Source organism: Oryctolagus cuniculus, chromosome 18, assembly GCF_051225735.1.
Source record: "Oryctolagus cuniculus isolate XC-2025 breed Fujian yellow rabbit chromosome 18, ASM5122573v1, whole genome shotgun sequence".
NCBI classification, from domain to species: Eukaryota; Metazoa; Chordata; class Mammalia; order Lagomorpha; family Leporidae; genus Oryctolagus; species Oryctolagus cuniculus.
Genome location: NC_142884.1, coordinates 2,976,905 through 2,994,282, shown reverse-complemented (window position 1 = coordinate 2,994,282; position 17,378 = coordinate 2,976,905). Strand labels below are relative to the sequence as shown.

At 57.1% G+C, this 17,378-nt stretch overlaps 1 protein-coding gene across 2 annotated transcripts in view; it reads left to right on the top strand.

Annotated features, from left to right (window-relative positions):
• NLRP5 (NLR family pyrin domain containing 5) overlaps positions 1-13,432 on the top strand; it is a 43,888-nt gene extending 30,456 nt beyond the window's left edge. For both annotated transcript variants that reach the window (XM_089319710.1, XM_089319709.1), the window contains 5 exons: positions 2,988-3,152; positions 3,423-3,593; positions 6,152-6,322; positions 8,944-9,114; positions 13,071-13,432. In XM_089319710.1, coding sequence (XP_089175836.1) covers positions 2,988-3,152; positions 3,423-3,593; positions 6,152-6,322; positions 8,944-9,114; positions 13,071-13,203 — 811 coding nt within the window. In that variant the 3' untranslated portion in view covers positions 13,204-13,432. The remainder of the gene's footprint in view (positions 1-2,987; positions 3,153-3,422; positions 3,594-6,151; positions 6,323-8,943; positions 9,115-13,070) is intronic.
• Positions 13,433-17,378: the final 3,946 nt, after the last annotated feature.

Sequence of the window (17,378 nt, the reverse complement as noted above, 5' to 3'; positions counted from 1 at the left end):
AGGTCCAGGACATTGATCCACAGAAAGTTGAATTAGAAGCACAGATCCAGGGCCAGCACTGCGGCTCAATAGGCTAATTCTCCACCTACGGCGCCAGCACCCCAGGTTCTAGTCCCAGTTGGGGTGCCAGATTCTGTCCTGTTTGCTCCTCTTCCAGTCCAGCTTTCTGCTGTGGCCCGGGAGTGCAGTGGAGGATGGCCCGAGTGCTTGGGCCCTGCACCCCATGGGAGACCAGGAGAAGCACCTGGCTGCTGGCTTCGGATCAGCGTGATGCGCTGGCCAGCTGCAGCAGCCATTGGGGGGTGAACCAACGGAAAAGGAAGACCTTTCTCTGTCTCTCTCACTGTCCACTCCGCATGTTTAAAAAAAAGGCATAGATCCAGTGTGCTCAAACCACCTGGGCTGTGTTTTTATTCTGAGTTAGAGAAGTAGAGTAGAAGCTTAAACGGTGCCTACAGTTGCCTCTATGAGTAGGGCTGGACTTCTCAGTACCTTAGGGACTTTGGGTCATGAAATAAGTTTGTGTTTTCCCCTTGTTTTGAACAGCTTTTTCTTTATATATCTCCCCTGAATGCTTAAAACCAACGCCAGAGTCCCAGAGAGCAATGGCTGTGGTTGGTGCTGCAGCCCCTGTGCTAAGTGCTCTAATCCCGCTGGCCCAGTTTTCATGAGCAACCTTAGAGGGAGATGATTTCGACCCATTTTCTGACCATGAAAATGCAGTCCATGAGAAGGGGTTTCTGCTGTCCAAGGTCACTTGGACTCGACCCGAATTGTGAGCTGTTCCTGGTGCCTAAGAGCTGAGCCCTGGCCCGGAGGCTCTCCTGGCCATCTCCCGCTCCGGGAGAAAGTGCTTCTCCTAACTGTTCTGGAAGGGTGCCACGGCAGCCTGTGTTCCCTAAGCTCTGAAATCGGGGCAGAAATTAAAATCCGAGTGCACAGAGGGGAGATGCAGCTTGCCTCCTCCGTCTGTCTACCCAGTCTGTGTTTCTAAGGGAAGAAGTCGCTGTATGTTGACTGGATTTTGCCACACCTTGAGGAGGTCATGGTTAGAATTCTCCGGTCCCAGAGCTCTGCGTTATGTGGGCTAAAATAAGATCTCGGAGCACAGATTCACAAGTCGCTCCACTGACTGTCCCGCACAGGCCATGTCTCCCCAGTACTTGAGGAGGAGGAGGAGGAGGACAGGGATTGTGGGGAATATGTGCACTAGACAGGGAAGCCCAGCCCCCCATGAGTGTACTTAAACTCCAGCTGACTGGGCAGAGGCAGGCCTCTACGGAATGGAAAACCTAAAGACTGAGGCCACGCTCTGTGTCTGCCGGACTCTTGGCTTATGGATCCTGAAGTCCAGTCACTGACATCAGTGCCTCACACAAACTCTATCAGGTTTTTTTTTTTTTCTGTGATAGGCAAGAGTGGACAGAGACAGGGAGAAAGGTCTTCCTTTGCAGTTGGTTCACCCTCCAATGGCCGCCGCGGCCAGCACACCACGGCTGGCGCACCGCGCTGATCCGATGGCAGGAGCCAGGTGCTTCTCCTGGTCTCCCATGGGGTGCGGGGCCCAAGCACTTGGGCCGTCCTCCACTGCCTTCCCAGGCCACAGCAGAGAGCTGGCCTGGAAGAGGGGCAACCGGGACAGAATCTGGCGCCCCGACCGGGACTAGAACCCGGGGTGCTGGCGCCGCAAGGCGAAGGATTAGCCTAGTGAACTGTGGCGCCGGCTTTTTTTTTTTTTTCTTTTTAAGATTGATTTTATTTGAAAGTCAGGGAGAGACAGTTTCCATCCACTGGCTCACTCCCCAAAGGGCTGCAATGGTTGGAGCTGGGCTGATCAGGAGCTTTATCCGGGTCTCCCACGTGGGTGCAGGAGCCCAAGCACTTGGGCCGTCCTCTACTGCTTTCCCAGGCCACAGCAGGGAGCTGAATTGGAAGTGGAGCAGCCGGGACTTGACCAGTGCCCATAAGGGATGCCGGAGCCATGGCCGTCAGCTTTACTCGTGGTCCACAGCCACGGCGCAGGCCCCGATCTGTCAGGTGTGCCGTCACATTCTCCAGAGTAGGGAAGTGCACTCCACGTCCTGGTCACGGATACGTCACTCATGTGACAAACTCTAAGTGGGGTTCTCTTCAGAGATACACAAACAAGTCTTGAAAAAGGTGGAGTATTTGGTTTGTCAAAGACGTGGCATGTTAAGTGTCACACCTCTAACTTTTAACTGACACATGGCATCTCTGTATTCAAGCATGGACCGTGTGTTTTAGTGTGTGCAGTGTATGACCAAACTTGAATAATTAGCAGATCCGTCACTTCAAACGTGTATCCTGTCATGGTGAGAATATTCATAAACCCTTTACCTCTTGAAAAACACAATGGATCTCCAGAAAGTTCATGTAAATATGTATTGTGGAAAAACCATGAACTTCAAAAAATTTTTGCACCAAAATACATCATTCAGTGCCATCTTCCATGAAGTTTTTGCTGCATCATACGATACAGTCGCGTTAACATGAACCGTAGTCTACTGTGTTGGTATTAACTGTGTTAACATGCACTGAAGGTTAGCCGTGTAAGCCAGGCACTGAGGGAGACTGGAACCCCTCACTGAGGAATGTGCAGAGATTGGTCTTGGCAGTAGAGTGGAGTGGGGGTTACCCTCGACTTGGCAGGGTCGCGAGAGGAAGGGGCTGGCTGGGGAGGGTTTGACCAATGGGAGCAAAGTCCTAGCAGCAGGAAAGAGTCTAGGATTCTAGGAGAATCGCTCAGCTGGGCCTCACACAGGGAGCAGATCCGTGTCTCCTGCCGTGGCTGTTGGACCTCATCACGCACAGTATTCGGTAGTGAGTGGAAGCAGGGGAGTGGCGTTTGCAGGGTAAAGGCAGACACTACGAGGGTGTGCTTGGACACTTTCCTCTCCTTGCAAAGGAGGAGGAGGCGTGTTCCAGAATGCTCCTCACTGTCTCCCCTCCGGGCTCTCTTCTTACAGACTGGAGAACTGTGGCCTCACAGCTGTCAGCTGCCAGGTGCTGGCCTTGGCCCTCACCGACAACCACAGCTTGACGCACCTGTGCCTGTCAAACAACAACCCGGAGCACGAAGGCCTGAGTCCACTGTCCCGTGCCATTCCCGACAGTGGTCTGCGGTGGCTGCTGTGAGTCCCACTGGCCTCCCGGGGCCTTCTCTGCTTCGTAACAGGTCCTGTGGTGCAGCTCAAGGCACAGAGCAGCAGGGCGGGATTCGGTGTTCACCGTTGTCCACAGTTGCAGGGCTTTGGTTCCAGGAATCCCCCGTGGACACCACACTCAGTGGACTCCCAGGCCCTTCTGCAGACAGCGTGGTGTCTGCGCGCCCTCTCGTCCACCTGCTGTCATCTCGCCCAAGAGCAGACGTGACCCTGTCTGTCCCTGTGTGCTTCCCGCAGACTCGACCAGTGCAACCTGGATGTAGCTGGCTGTGGCTACCTTGCGTTCGCGCTGAAGGACAACAGAAGGCTGACACACCTGAGCCTCAACAAAAACCCCTTAGGGGACAGTGGGGTGAAGCTTCTGTATGAGGTCATGAGGGAGCCGTCTTGTCACCTGCAGGACTTGGAGTAAGTCGCCCGTGGGCATTGGGGGTCAGCTCTGCTGTGCTGGGACCTGAGGCTCCTTAGAAGGTCAAGAGGGGTGAGCAAGGGAGACCGGAACTAAAAACTGGACCCTGGGGTCAACTGATGCTCACCTCCCCATGGACACTCCAGGGGTGTTGATGTGTCGATGCCTCAACAGCTGTCGGAGAGAAATTAATCCCAATAGAAGCCCCACGGGAGAAACAGTTCTGTGTCCCCATCCCTAAAATCTGCGGGCACCTCAGGTTATCTTCCTCCATAGATGGGGAGGAGGTGCCCGTCTGTCTCTCGATCTTGTTTATTCTGGCCCCTGAGTTTCTTCACCCTTTGTTGGAATGTTTCTACTCTATAGAAGTAGTTCATCACCAAATAGCCTACAAAAAGGTAAAAAGATCTGAGCGAGCCACCAATCTTCAGTCTCGCAAGCACAAAGTCACAGCTGTTAGCAGTTAGGTGCGTGCCTCCCAGGATTTTTTCCCTGATGCGTAAATACATCTAATGTTTTACGAGGAAGGTGGCGGATAGTCAACACTTGATGCATTCTTAACAGAGAGCAGGCTCAGGGCTCTGTTCTGAATACCTGACCTCCTGCAGGCCCCCATTTCCAGATCTCTCCAGCAGGGAGCTAAACCCCCGAGGAGGAATCCAGATGTTGGAGTGGATGCCTTTGAAACACAGATCATAACAAATGCAGTGTGGTATTCCATTTGATACTGCATTATAGCCAAAAGTCTCTCAAACTGGACACTTACATCCAGTGTTTTAGTTAGAAGAGCCTTATAAATCCTCGTATACTTGATGGTATTTTCAGTGACAACAATATAATCAATGGACCAAAAAAGTAGAACCATGTTGCAATCTCTTCCATTGATAAGAGAATTGGAACATAAAACGTAGTCCACAAACCTCTGGGTATTAATTCTCTGCCTGTTTTAATTGGGCTGGGAAAGTTAATCTTAGTTGGAGATAGCCTCTATGGGATCGCATTGAAGGGCTGGGAGGTCGTCTGGCCCTTGCCATCATTCACGCATGCTGGAATCGGACTCTGCTATCCCCACTTGACCGTCAGTCCTAAGCCCTCACTACCTAGTTCCTCCTCGTTCATAACCAACGTTGCCTCTGAGGAAGAACTCTGCATCCCAGTGGGCTCATCCTGCTCTTGGCTTACTAAGCTGGAGATACAGGCCGAGTATCCCCTATCTAAAATGCATGAGACCACAGTGTTCTGGATTTTGTAATATTTGCCCTCACGTCCTAAGGTACCTTAAGGACCGGGTCCCAGTCTAAACAGAAGATCTGTCTTTCATACACACTTTATACACAAAAGCTGTAACACAGCATTCTGGTGTACCTCTGGTTAGCTTGCCAATTGTCTGATAATGTAGAATTTCCTACCTGTGGCATTGTTGGCACTCAGAGTTTCAGATTTTGGGTTTTCACATTACAGATTTTTTTTAAAAAGATTTACTCATTTGAAAGTCAGAGTTACACAGAGAAGGAGAGGCAGAAAGAGGTCTTCCATCCGCTGGTTCACTCCCCAATTGGCTGCAATGGCCGGAGCTGCGCTGATCCAAAGCCAGGAGCTCCCTCCTTGTCTCCCACATGGGTGCAGGGGCCCAAACACTTGGGCCATCTTCTACCGCTTTCCCTGAACACATTGGAGAGCCGGATCAGAAGTAGAGCAGCCAGGACTCGAACTGGTGCCCATATGGGATGCCAGCACTACACCACAACGCTGGCCCCACACATTAGACGTTGAACATGCATGGGATCCCAAGACTTTCTGTCGTTTCTACTCAATAAACCAGCAATGACACCGGGGTCTTCTCTGCCTCATGTTTTCCCCCTGTCTGGGGTAGAACAGGACCCCTCCCCACCGGGGCACTCTATCAGCATGTCGGTGACTCTGTCACTTCTCTTCCCTCCTCATGACTCCACACCTTGTCCTCATCCAGCTCTTCCATTTCTCTCCCCCTCCCCCATAGAGAATCCTGATCCCACCTTGCTACCCCCAGGTAGGAAATAAAGATGCCGGTTTCTTTTTCTGATACCTCAAGTCCTGTTCAAAACTTCCCAGTCCTGTAGGCTATCATCTCTCTCCTAGGTTTGTTTTTAAGATTGATTTACTTATCTGAAAGGTAGACAGGTCTCATTCGCTGCTGCACTCCTCAAATGGCCACAACAACCAGGCCTTGGCCAGGCCCAAGTCTGGAGCCAGTAGCTCCACCCTGCTCTCCCGCATGGGTTGGTGGGGGCCCAAGTACTGGAGCCAGCATCAGCTGCTTTCCAAGGTGCATTAGCAGGGGTCTGGATCAGAGAGGAGCCCCTGGGCATCGAATTGGCACCCAGCCGTGGGGTACCAGCGTCCCAAGCTGCAGCCTAACCCACTGCGGCACACTGCTGCTCCCCACCCCGAAGTTAAGGGAGATGGCGCCACCTAGGCTGTCCCCCTGTTGCAAAGGAAGAGAGGAAACCCTATGAATGGGTCCTAACTTTGATTATCCCCACGTTGCACTTTGCCGAGCTTCTCTGGTCTCCCGCAGGGTGGCCGACTGTCGCCTCACGGCTGCCTGCTGCGGGAGCCTGTCCCATGTGATTGTGAGAAGCAAACACCTGAAGAGCTTGGACCTCGCCGGCAACGCCCTGGGGGACACTGGGATGGCAGCACTGTGCGAGGGGCTGAAGCAGAGGACCAGCGTCCTGCAGAGACTCGGGTGAGCTCCCGGGGCTCAGAGGAAGGGTGCGGAGGGGCACCCAGGCATCAGGGTGCCCGGCCCAGCATTCTGCAGAGACCCGGGTGAGCTCCCGGGGCTCTGAGGAAGGGCGCGGTGGGGCACCCAGGCGTCGGGGTGCCAGGCCCAGCGTCCTGCAGAGACTCGGGTGAGCTCCCGGGGCTTGGAGGAAGGGCGTGGTGGGGCACCCAGGCGTCGGGGTGCCCGGCCCAGTGTTCTGCAGAGACTCAGGTGAGCTCCCGGGGCTCGGAGGAAGGGCACGGCGGGGCACCCAGGTGTTGGGGTGCCCAGCCCAGCGTTCTGCAGAGACTTGGGTGAGCTCCCGGGGCTCGGAGGAAGGGCACAGTGGGGCACCCAGGTGTCAGGGTGCCCGGCCCAGCGTTCTGCAGAGACTCGGGTGAGCTCCCGGGGCTCGGAGGAAGGGCGTGGTGGGGCACCCAGGTGTCAGGGTGCCCGGCCCAGCGGTCTGCAGACTCGGGTGAGCTCCCGGGGCTTGGAGGAAGGGCGTGGTGGGGAGCCTGGCCAGGGACAACGACCCGACTTCACAGCCCTGCATCCAGGATGGGACCACAGGACCAGCTCAGCTCCTGTGCGTGAGACGAGTGGAAAGACGAGAGCTTGAGGCTGAGCAGCAGAGGTAGGAAGGCCTCGGGTGTCCGCTGGACATCCCCCAGGTGCTAAATGAGGAAGTGTTCCAGACAGAGGTGGCAGTGTCCCAGCACTGTGAGCTGCCCTAGGGTGTGGCTGCTACCGCTTGTTGGGCACCAAGCGTGCCTCATCTGTAACCCCTGTCACCCCGGCAGGGATGGCGTTCCTGTCTTGCTGGGCTCGGGGCTTATTCCAACGACACACTGCCTTCTCTAAGGACATGCTGTTCTCGGGACTCGCTTGGCTTCTCCTGTCTTCTGGGCTTTTCTGAGGTTATGTCTTGCCTTCCGTTCCTCCTCGTCTCTCCTGGCTTTTGTGTTTCATCCAGCGCTGTCTAGACGTCTCCCCCGCCCCTGTGCTACAAACACTACATGCTTCCAGCACTTGTCCCTGGGGCGCTGAGAGCTGCAGGCGCTGGGAAGGGCAGCTGGGTGCTGTGTGCCCTCAGTGGACATCGATGTGAATTTGTCTTCCCTGTAGGACTTTTTAAGTTGTCCCCTCTCCCAGGCACAATGATCTCAAACTCTGTTCTACAGAAACTATTGAGCCTACTTTGTTCTTGGTCCTTGACAAGTGTTACCCTCTTCAAACATGTAGAAAACCACTTCGTTAGGGAAGCCCTAAACTCTGCCCAAACACCAACTACCACCGGCTCCCACAAGCCACTCCTTCAGTAGCAATGGGGAAGCCCCCCAACAGCCGTGGTTTCCCCAGATTGGTCTGTGCAGGAACCCACAACCAAGTGTGCAGCACCTTGCGCCACCATCAATTCACCACTCCTAGCCCCTGTCCTCATCCTCTCTACTGGGAATTCCTGTCTTTATAAATACTCAGATATAATTTTAGAAGGAAAACTTAAAAAGCAAGCTTTAATTGAATCTGATTCCCCACCCCCATCTAGCTATAGTTGGCTAGCAGCCTTCCACAAACTCCTTACTGTATCACAAGGACTCCAGGGGCCACTGGTACGGAACAGCAGGTTAGACTGCAGGTTAGATCTGGAGTTCACTATGGGTGCTGATTCCAGTCCTGGCTGCTCCACTTCCCATCCAGCTCCCTGCCCATGCACCTGGGAAAGCAGCAGAGGATGGCTCAAGTGCTTGGGCCCCTGCACCCACTTGGGAGACCCGGATGAAGCTCGTGGGTCCAGGCTGGTCCAGCTCTTTCTGTTGTTGCCATTTGGGGAGTGAACCAACTGATGGAGAATCAATATGTTTCACGGTGTGTGCAACTCTGCCTTTCAAATCAATCCAAAAAAACCCCACAACACGGAATCTGAAATGAGAATTCAGACCCACTCATCCACTACCCAGTTTTCGGTCTTCAGTACTTCGCTATACCAGTCAACTGTCTGTCCTGACAAGTCGGCGATTCTGATGTTCTGGCCCTGAGTATCCCAGTACGCATCTCCATGCAGTACTGTTACCATACCCGACATTGGTCTTTGGCTTCCCACTGCTCCTACAGATAAAAAAATTTTTTTGACAGAGTGGACAGTGAGAGAGAGAAAGGTCTTCCTTTGCCGTTGGTTCACCCTCCAATGGCTGCCGCGGCTGGCGCATTGCACTGATCCGAAGCCAGGAGCCAGGTGCTTCTCCTGGTCTCCCATGCAGGTGCAGGGCCCAAGTACTTGGGCCATCCTCCACTGCACTCCTGGGCCATAGCAGAGAGCTGGCCTGGAAGAGGAGCAACCAGAACAGAATCCGGCGCCCCAACCTGGACTAGAACCCGGTGTGCTGGCGCCGCAAGGCGGAGGATTAGCCTATTGAACCACAGCGCCGGCTCCTACAGATAAACTCTTATTAAAGTAAAACTGGAGCAGCAGCAGCCCCGGGAGGCACTCGGGTCCCTCCCAGGATGGAGCAGAAGCCTTGGGTGGGGGTGAAGCCCCCACTGGCACTCTCGTGGGGCCAGGGGAGGACCCAGTGCTAATGTTTGCTGTCTCTTGGGTGCAGCTTGGAGGCCTGTGGGTTGACTTCTGATTGCTGTGGGCCACTGTTGCTGGCCCTGTCCCACAACCAGCACCTGACCAGTCTCAACCTGGTGCGGAATAACTTCAGCCCCAACACAGTGAAGAAGCTGTGCTCGGCCTTCGCACGCCCCACGTCTAATCTGCGGATAATCGGGTGAGTGGCAACTGTTCTGAGACAGACATGCTCCTCGTACAGGCAGCCGCCTGGCGGAGTGGAGACTGGCTCGGCTAGCTCAGCTCTATGGCAGGGACACGAGAGGTGCAGGCAAGGTGCCGGGTGTCAGGGAGCTCACTTTGCCGGGGGTTAGGGCTGGTGGAGAGATGAACGTGCAACTGTTTATGCTTGAAAAAAAAAATGGAACTGCTGTGCGACCTACGCTTTCACTCCTTGGAAGCAAGACCTTGGAGAAACTTATATGCCCATGTGCAACAGCATTGTCGGTAGTGATGGCCAAAAGGTGGAGGCGGCCCAGGGGTCCAGACGGGTGGATGGAGACTCGGATGTGGCACACAGACGAAGGGGATTCTGACCCAGCCACGGGCGTGCACGAGACTGGGGTCACACAGATCAGTGTCGTCAGCAGGTCCCTCGGGCAATCGCTGTTGGAGACAGAGCTGATGAGGGTAGCGGGGCTGGGAGCTGTCCCGTACCAGGGACATGGTGTGCTCTGCAACGGAGTTCTATACATGGTGCTGCCAATGGCCGCCCAGACAATAGGAAGGCGTTTAATTAATGCCGCTTAACTGTACGCTTACAAGTCCATGTTCTCTGGCTCGTTCTGGCTTGCTCTTGCATGCTCTCTGGCTCGCTCGCTCTGTCCCACCCCCCTGCCTCTCAAATGGTGAAAGATTGTCACAGGGTGAGCTCCTGGAGCCGAGCTACTGGTTAGGACGGCTGCCTCCCACGGCACAGCGCCTGTGTCTGAGTCCCTGCTTCTGTGCCCCCGAGAGATGGCAGTGATGACTCGATGCTCCAGCCCCAGCCGCTCGAGTGGGAGAACAGTGTGGGGTTCTCCCAGCTCCTTGGCCCCAGCCACTGTGGGCTTTGGGAAAGGAACCAGGCTGGGGGGTTTCTTCTCTCCCTGCAGCTGTTTTTTCCTGTAGCTTACCATAACTGAAAACTAAGCTGGGGTTACTACAGGGGGTAAGGGTGATGGCGTGCGAGCTTGACTTTGGTTTACGGGGTCAGAAGTTTCCACCAAGGAACTGCTGTTTGACCTGGGTCCCCCAGAGCAAAGGTGGCTCCGTGCAAATCCGAGGCAGGAGCTTTCCTGAGTGAGAGGATTTGGGAGTGGACACTCCCAGAGCAGCAGGCCTGGAGCTTGCAGGAGAAGGACGCGCCGACAAGAGGTGAGGCTGACAAGGCAGAGGACCGACTCACGGCCCCGGGAGTGTTTTGTGGTCCCTGTTACGACATTTAAGGCCAGAGGGAATTCTCAATCTGTCCTCATCTTTTTGGTGATAACATGGGCATACTGTGAGACTGATCCGACCCACAGCAGAGCCAGGACAGTGCCTGCAGAACGTAGCCAAGGGTCTTCACTGGAAGATGAGACAGGAACAGGATGGTAGCATCCTCGCCTGCCGAGGGGCGAGTGGCTGAAAACCCAGCCTTGCAGGGCTGACTGCGCACAGCGGGGCGGGGCCTGGACCGGAGACACTTGGCGTCATCAGGACTGTCAGAGTGAGGGCTTCCTTCACAGGCACGTGGCTCATAGACGCGCTTCTATGCCTGACGGTGCAAACGCACTCGCCATTTAGCTCCTTAGAGCTGGACGGCGTGGAGGCCGAGGGTGCCCCTGAGCTAGGTGAAGGCATCGCTGGCAGGAGCAAGCCTCCGGTTGAGTGACCATCCTCTGCAGTGGTCCCAGCCAGCGGCAGCCGGATTTCGGTGGGATTCAAGCCCGGAAACAGGCATGCAGCCAGCAAGGGCCCAGGAGCAGCTTTCCCGGGGGTGGTGGGACCGTGAGGAGGAGGAGAGTGGGAGATGTGGACCACGGGGTCTGCAGATCGCGCTTCCGGAACGGCTCCCGGGAGCCCTGGAGCAGTGGCCGGGAAGGGCAGGACGCTGGGTGCAGAGCAGAAGTGTCAGACCTGCGTCTTACTTCTTGGTCAGTTTCCCGTCTGAGAAATGGGGATGATTTTGTTCATGTATTTAAACACTTGTTTCCCTCCCCCTCTCCCCCACCTCCTCCCCTCCACCATGTCTGTCTCTCCCACCTCCCCCCGCGTCTCTCTCTCCCACCTCCCGCCCCCCCCCCCGGACTGTCTGTCTCTCTCCCACCTCCCTCCCCCCATCTGTCTCTCTCCCACCTCTCCCCCGTCTCTCTCTCTCTCTCTCTCCCACCTCCCCCCGTCTCTCTCTCTCTCTCCCACCTCCCCCCATCTCTCTCTCTCTCTCCCACCTCCCCCCGTCTCTCTCTCTCTCCCACCTCCCCCCGTCTCTCTCTCCCACCTCCCCCCCGTCTCTCTCTCCCACCTCCCCCCCGTCTCTCTCTCCCACCTCCCCCCCGTCTCTCTCTCCCACCTCCCCCCCGTCTCTCTCTCCCACCTCCCCCCCGTCTCTCTCTCCCACCTCCCCCCCGTCTCTCTCTCCCACCTCCCCCCCGTCTCTCTCCCACCTCCCCCCCGTCTCTCTCTCTCCCACCTCCCCCCCGTCTCTCTCTCCCACCTCCCCCCCGTCTCTCTCTCTCCCACCTCCCCCCCGTCTCTCTCTCTCCCACCTCCCCCCCGTCTCTCTCTCTCCCACCTCCCCGTCTCTCCCACCTCCCCGTCTCTCCCACCTCCCCGTCTCTCCCACCTCCCCGTCTCTCCCACCTCCCCGTCTCTCCCACCTCCCCGTCTCTCCCACCTCCCCGTCTCTCCCACCTCCCCGTCTCTCCCACCTCCCCGTCTCTCCCACCTCCCCGTCTCTCCCACCTCCCCGTCTCTCCCACCTCCCCGTCTCTCCCACCTCCCCGTCTCTCCCACCTCCCCGTCTCTCCCACCTCCCCGTCTCTCCCACCTCCCCGTCTCTCCCCTACCTCCCCCGTCTCTCCCCTACCTCCCCCGTCTCTCCCCTACCTCCCCCGTCTCTCCCCTACCTCCCCCGTCTCTCTCTCTCTCTCCCCTACCTCCCCCGTCTCTCTCTCTCTCTCCCCTACCTCCCCCGTCTCTCTCTCTCTCCCCTACCTCCCCCGTCTCTCTCTCTCTCTCCCCTACCTCCCCCGTCTCTCTCTCTCTCCCCTACCTCCCCCGTCTCTCTCTCTCTCCCCTACCTCCCCCGTCTCTCTCTCTCTCCCCTACCTCCCCCGTCTCTCTCTCTCTCCCCTACCTCCCCCGTCTCTCTCTCTCTCCCCTACCTCCCCCGTCTCTCTCTCTCTCCCCTACCTCCCCCGTCTCTCTCTCTCTCCCCTACCTCCCCCGTCTCTCTCTCTCTCTCCCCTACCTCCCCCGTCTCTCTCTCTCTCTCCCCTACCTCCCCCGTCTCTCTCTCTCTCTCCCCTACCTCCCCCGTCTCTCTCTCTCTCTCCCCTACCTCCCCCGTCTCTCTCTCTCTCTCCCCTACCTCCCCCGTCTCTCTCTCTCTCTCCCCTACCTCCCCCGTCTCTCTCTCTCTCTCCCCTACCTCCCCCGTCTCTCTCTCTCTCTCCCCTACCTCCCCCGTCTCTCTCTCTCTCTCCCCTACCTCCCCCGTCTCTCTCTCTCTCTCCCCTACCTCCCCCGTCTCTCTCTCTCTCTCCCCTACCTCCCCCGTCTCTCTCTCTCTCTCCCCTACCTCCCCCGTCTCTCTCTCTCTCTCTCTCCCCTACCTCCCCCGTCTCTCTCTCTCTCTCTCTCCCCTACCTCCCCCGTCTCTCTCTCTCTCTCTCTCCCCTACCTCCCCCGTCTCTCTCTCTCTCCCCTACCTCCCCCGTCTCTCTCTCTCTCTCTCCCCTACCTCCCCCGTCTCTCTCTCTCTCTCTCTCCCCTACCTCCCCCGTCTCTTTCTCTCTCTCCTACCTCCCCCGTCTCTCTCTCTCTCTCCTACCTCCCCCGTCTCTCTCTCTCTCTCCCCTACCTCCCCCGTCTCTCTCTCTCACCTCCCCTGCCCCCACCTGACTTCTGCACCGTGCCCGCTCTCCTCTGCAGGCTGTGGAAAGAGCAGTACCCCGCGCAGACACAACGGCTGCTGGAGGAGCTGCAGCGGCTCAGGCCCGGGCTGGTGGTGGACGGTGACTGGTATTCCCACGGGGAAGACGACCGGTACTGGTGGAAAGACTGAAGACGGCCCCTCCCCACCCTCACACCCGCCCTGGCGGGGACACTGAAGCCCGTGTCCGCAGCGGGCTGTGCCGGGAGGGAGGCTCTTCCTGAGGAAGGGGAGTGAGTGAGCCCCCGATGGCGGTAGTTCTGTTACGTGGGACTCGGCTGCCGCGTTTGAAGGTTGCCACTGACGTCTGTGTCTCAGAGCGCAGAGCGAATCGGAATAAACACTTGAGCATTGGAAAGCATACCCAGTGTTCTTGTCCAGGGGACGTGAGGCAAGGGCAGGGCGTGGGGGCTCTGGCTTCTCAGAAATCCCCTCCAAGTGTGGGCACAGCAAAGCCTGGAGTGACTGCCGCTCCACGGGAAGCTGAATTCCTTCAGAGCTGGCTCAGCAGGGTCTTCTGATCCCTGTAGGTAGGGTGGGGGGCTGGGGGCTGGGGCTCAGGGACGGCTGTTCAAGCTGTGGTTGCGTGGGTCGTCTTGGAGACCCCCTGTTTGAGGCCTGTCTGGGTAGTGGTGTGTCGCCATGGCTACAGAAGACAGCCTTCGCCAAGAGGAAAAGTCTTGAGCTCTCACTAGGAGATACTGTAGACCCATAGCTGTTCGCACTGCAGGGGACAAGTGTGGTGTCGGCAGGAGTGCGGCAGCTACTTTGGACAATGGAGGCTGGGAATGCTACTTTGTTGGTTCTTCAATGCTTCTGGTTTTCCAAGTCCGGTTTGGGGTATAATTTTCATAGAGCAAAAATGCCCCCACTGCCCCATACTTTAAAAATTCTTAGAACTCTCTGAACGCAAAGCAGCTTCAAAAAGCTCATGGGAGGCATATTGTGAAAAGACTATGTGGCTTTCAAACTCCTTTTCACACCAATGTTTGTTTTCATTCCAGTTTCCCATGAAATTTGTGAAGTGCCCACGTACAGTTCTGGGTTTTGATGCCCGGCTGACAGCCGCGACAAACATGCGGAACAGCTCGTCTCCCCCCCCCCCCACCCCCCGGGCTCCCTCAGTCCTGTTTGTGTCGGCTCCTCCCCTATACTCTTCTAGATATTTAAGCTGAGACCCTACACCAAGGAGGCCCCCTCCACCCAGCCCTCCCTGGTGTCCACAGGCAGGAGGCATTCTGCCGGCGGTCCAGGAGAGGTTCCCTGTGGTGCCCTGTGGGATGGTTTCCGTGGGTAACGGCACCGACCCACTCCTACAGGACATGGCGGCACTGTTGGAAAGCCGCAAACCACCCTGTGATTCTGGAACTCTGCCCACGGCCGCGGAAGTGCTTCTGTGGCGTGTGCTTGCGCCGTGACAAGCCGTGGGTGAGAACTCGACGGCTCGTTGCCATCTGAGCCTAGACCCTCCGTGGCTGCTGTAAAAGTGGCCTCCTGGGGTTTCCACTCGTGTGTGTGCACGTCATGCTAACCTCCTGGAGGCCAGCTGCTCCACCCCAGATGTACCCAAGTCGGGACTTTTCCAGGGCCCCGGTAGCAACTCAAGCCACGTGCAACTAGTTCCTGTGTGGTATGGGGTTCTCTGCAGAGCAGCAAAACCTCTCGGTGAGACCGGAGTAGGGGCCGGCGTTGTGGCACAATGGGTGAAGCCACCACGGACAACATCAGCATCCCATATGGCAGCCGGTTCTGGTCCGGCTGCTCTGTTTCCATCCAGCTCCCTGCTAACGCGCCTGGGAAAGCAGCCGCAGGTGTCTTGAGTGCTTGGCCCCTGCAGCCACGTGGGAGACCCAGACGGAGCTCCTGGTTTCTGCCTGGTCCAGCCGTGGCTGCTGCGTCCAGCTGGGGAGTGAACCAGCAGGTGGAAGGATGCAAGGGCTTTGTCGCTCTCAAATAAAACAGAACTCCTTGAAGAGAAAGGAGTCACATCGCAACACGCAGGGTTGGAGATGTCCACATCCCAGCTGTTTTCTCGCCTTTGTGGAGTCTGGCAAGTGGGCCTGGAAGTTTAGGCAGCCTGACCGCAGGCCAGCAGGGCCCCCTCCCCTGGTAGCTGGAACCCAGCTCCCGAGGGGTTAACTGGGGTTCCCCAGGGAACACCCAAAGCACTGCTGGTACTTTGGCAGCTGGGTCCGTGTGTCCCAGTCGTTCATCCTCTGTGTCCCTGCTTCTCTTCCACAGGTCGCAGCAGGAGGACCTGGGTCCCTGTCCTGGGGGTGAGCGTTGGGGGTGCTGCCTCCGCACCCGGCCCTTGTGATAATCCCCCCTCAGACTCTCTATCCTCACCCCCTCCAGAGGACCCGGGATTCACCTGTGAATTCGCTGTGCCGCTGCGAGCTGTGTCTAACGGAAGCCCCGAACTGGACTCACAAGGGGGTGAGCATGCGGGCAGGCAAGTCCAGGCTCAGCGAATTCAGCAGGTGGGGACAGAGCCTCCATCTTCGCGGAGGAGGGCGGAGCAGGAGGAAGGTGCTTCCTCCCAGGCCCCCTGGAGGTTTCCCGTGGTCAGTGCCTCTGGGTCTTGCGCTGGCCAGGTCTGGGCCGCGGGCTGTCCTGTGCACCACCAGGCGTCCCTGGCTTCTCCCCACAAGATGGCAACAGCACCTGTGCGCCCCTGCACTGGCTCCGGACCCCAAGGGATGTTGCCCAAGCTCACAATCTCCCCCCACCCCACCCCCACCCCTGGTGCACAGTGAACGGGGTCCTCCATCTGAAGTGTTCCTGGAGGCTTTCCCCGTCACCCTGCAGCCAGCGTCGGAGCCAGGCACGGCAGGCACGTGCTGCCTTGCCTCCGTCATGGGTCCAGCAGGTGGCCAGCACTGCACGCCTACTCATGGCCGAATGGCATCGTCACCTGGCCCGCCATGTTTGGACATCTGGGTTGCTGTGTCTGCTTCATCTCCTGGCCTGGCCATACTGCAGGTCCAGCTCCTGGTCCAATCAGCTGTGACCGAGGCTGTCACACAGAGCCCACCCCGTGTGTGTCTCTCTTTTTTTTTTTTTTTTTTGACAGAGTGGATAGTGAGAGAGACAGAAAGGTCTTCCTTTGCCATTGGTTTACCCTCCAAATGGCCGGTGCACCGCACTGATCCGAAGGCAGGAGCCAGGTGCTTCTCCTGGTCTCCCATGGAGTGCAGGGCCCAAGCACTTGGGCCGTCCTCCACTGCACTCCCAGTCCACAGCAGAGAGCTGGCCTGGAAGAGGGGCAACCGGGACAGAATCCGGCGTCCTGACCGGGACTAGAACCCGTGTGCCGGCGCCGCTAGGTGGAGGATTAGCCTAGTGAGCTGCAGCACCGGCCATGTCTCTTGTCTTCTTGAAATCCTTAACTCCTGAATGAAGTGCCCCACACTTACATTCTGCATCTGTCCCCATAGATGATGTGGCAGTTGTAGGGGGGAGGGGACCCCCTCCCTGAGGGACCTGGGGCCGATGTCCCCCCAGCTCACTCTGACAAGGAAACGGTCTCCTGATGTTCCCTCTGCAAGAACGTAACACTGGTAAGTCGCTGTTGTTTCTCAAATATCTCTGGACCTTCTCCCCACCCTCCCCAGCTCCCGATTGCGCTTCCGGGTGATCTGGGACAGCAGATGAAGAGAATGTTTGCTGGACATGGGCATCTCCAGGCCACGAGAGTCGAGGAAGAGCTGAGCCGAGCCCAGTTCAGCTTCCACCAAGGAATTTAAGACTTCTACAGCCTCGCTCTGCTGTGTTTCAGCTGGACTTTTTTTTTTTTTTTTTTTTTGAGAGAAGGCTGAGTTTCACGGCTAAATCAAGCAGAAAATAGAGATAGCCCACGAAACCCCTCCTCCTACAGGTGGACACATTCCTCCACTCAGCTCTGGAGAAGCAGGTGGGCAGCCATAGGCACCAGGTGAGGAGGAGTGACAGCTTCCTGGAAGGAGGGGGGGAAGGAGTGAAGGGCTGAACCAGAGGATGGGGATGGGATCTCTCCCTCTCTCTCTTCCCCTCCCCCTCCTTCTCCCCTTCTCAAATTCCAAATTTTTTTTTAAGGATTTATTTTATTTACTTGAAAGAGAGTTACAGAGGGAGGTAGAGAGCTTCTGTCAGGTCTCCCACACAGGTGCAGGGGCCCAAGTACTTGGGCCGTTTTCTACTGCTTTCCCAGGCCATAGCAGAGAGCTGGATCAGAAGGAGCAGCCAGGACTCGAACCGGCACCCATATGGGATGCTGGCGCTTCAGGCCAGGGCTTTAACCCACTGTGCCACAGCGCTGGCCCCTCAAA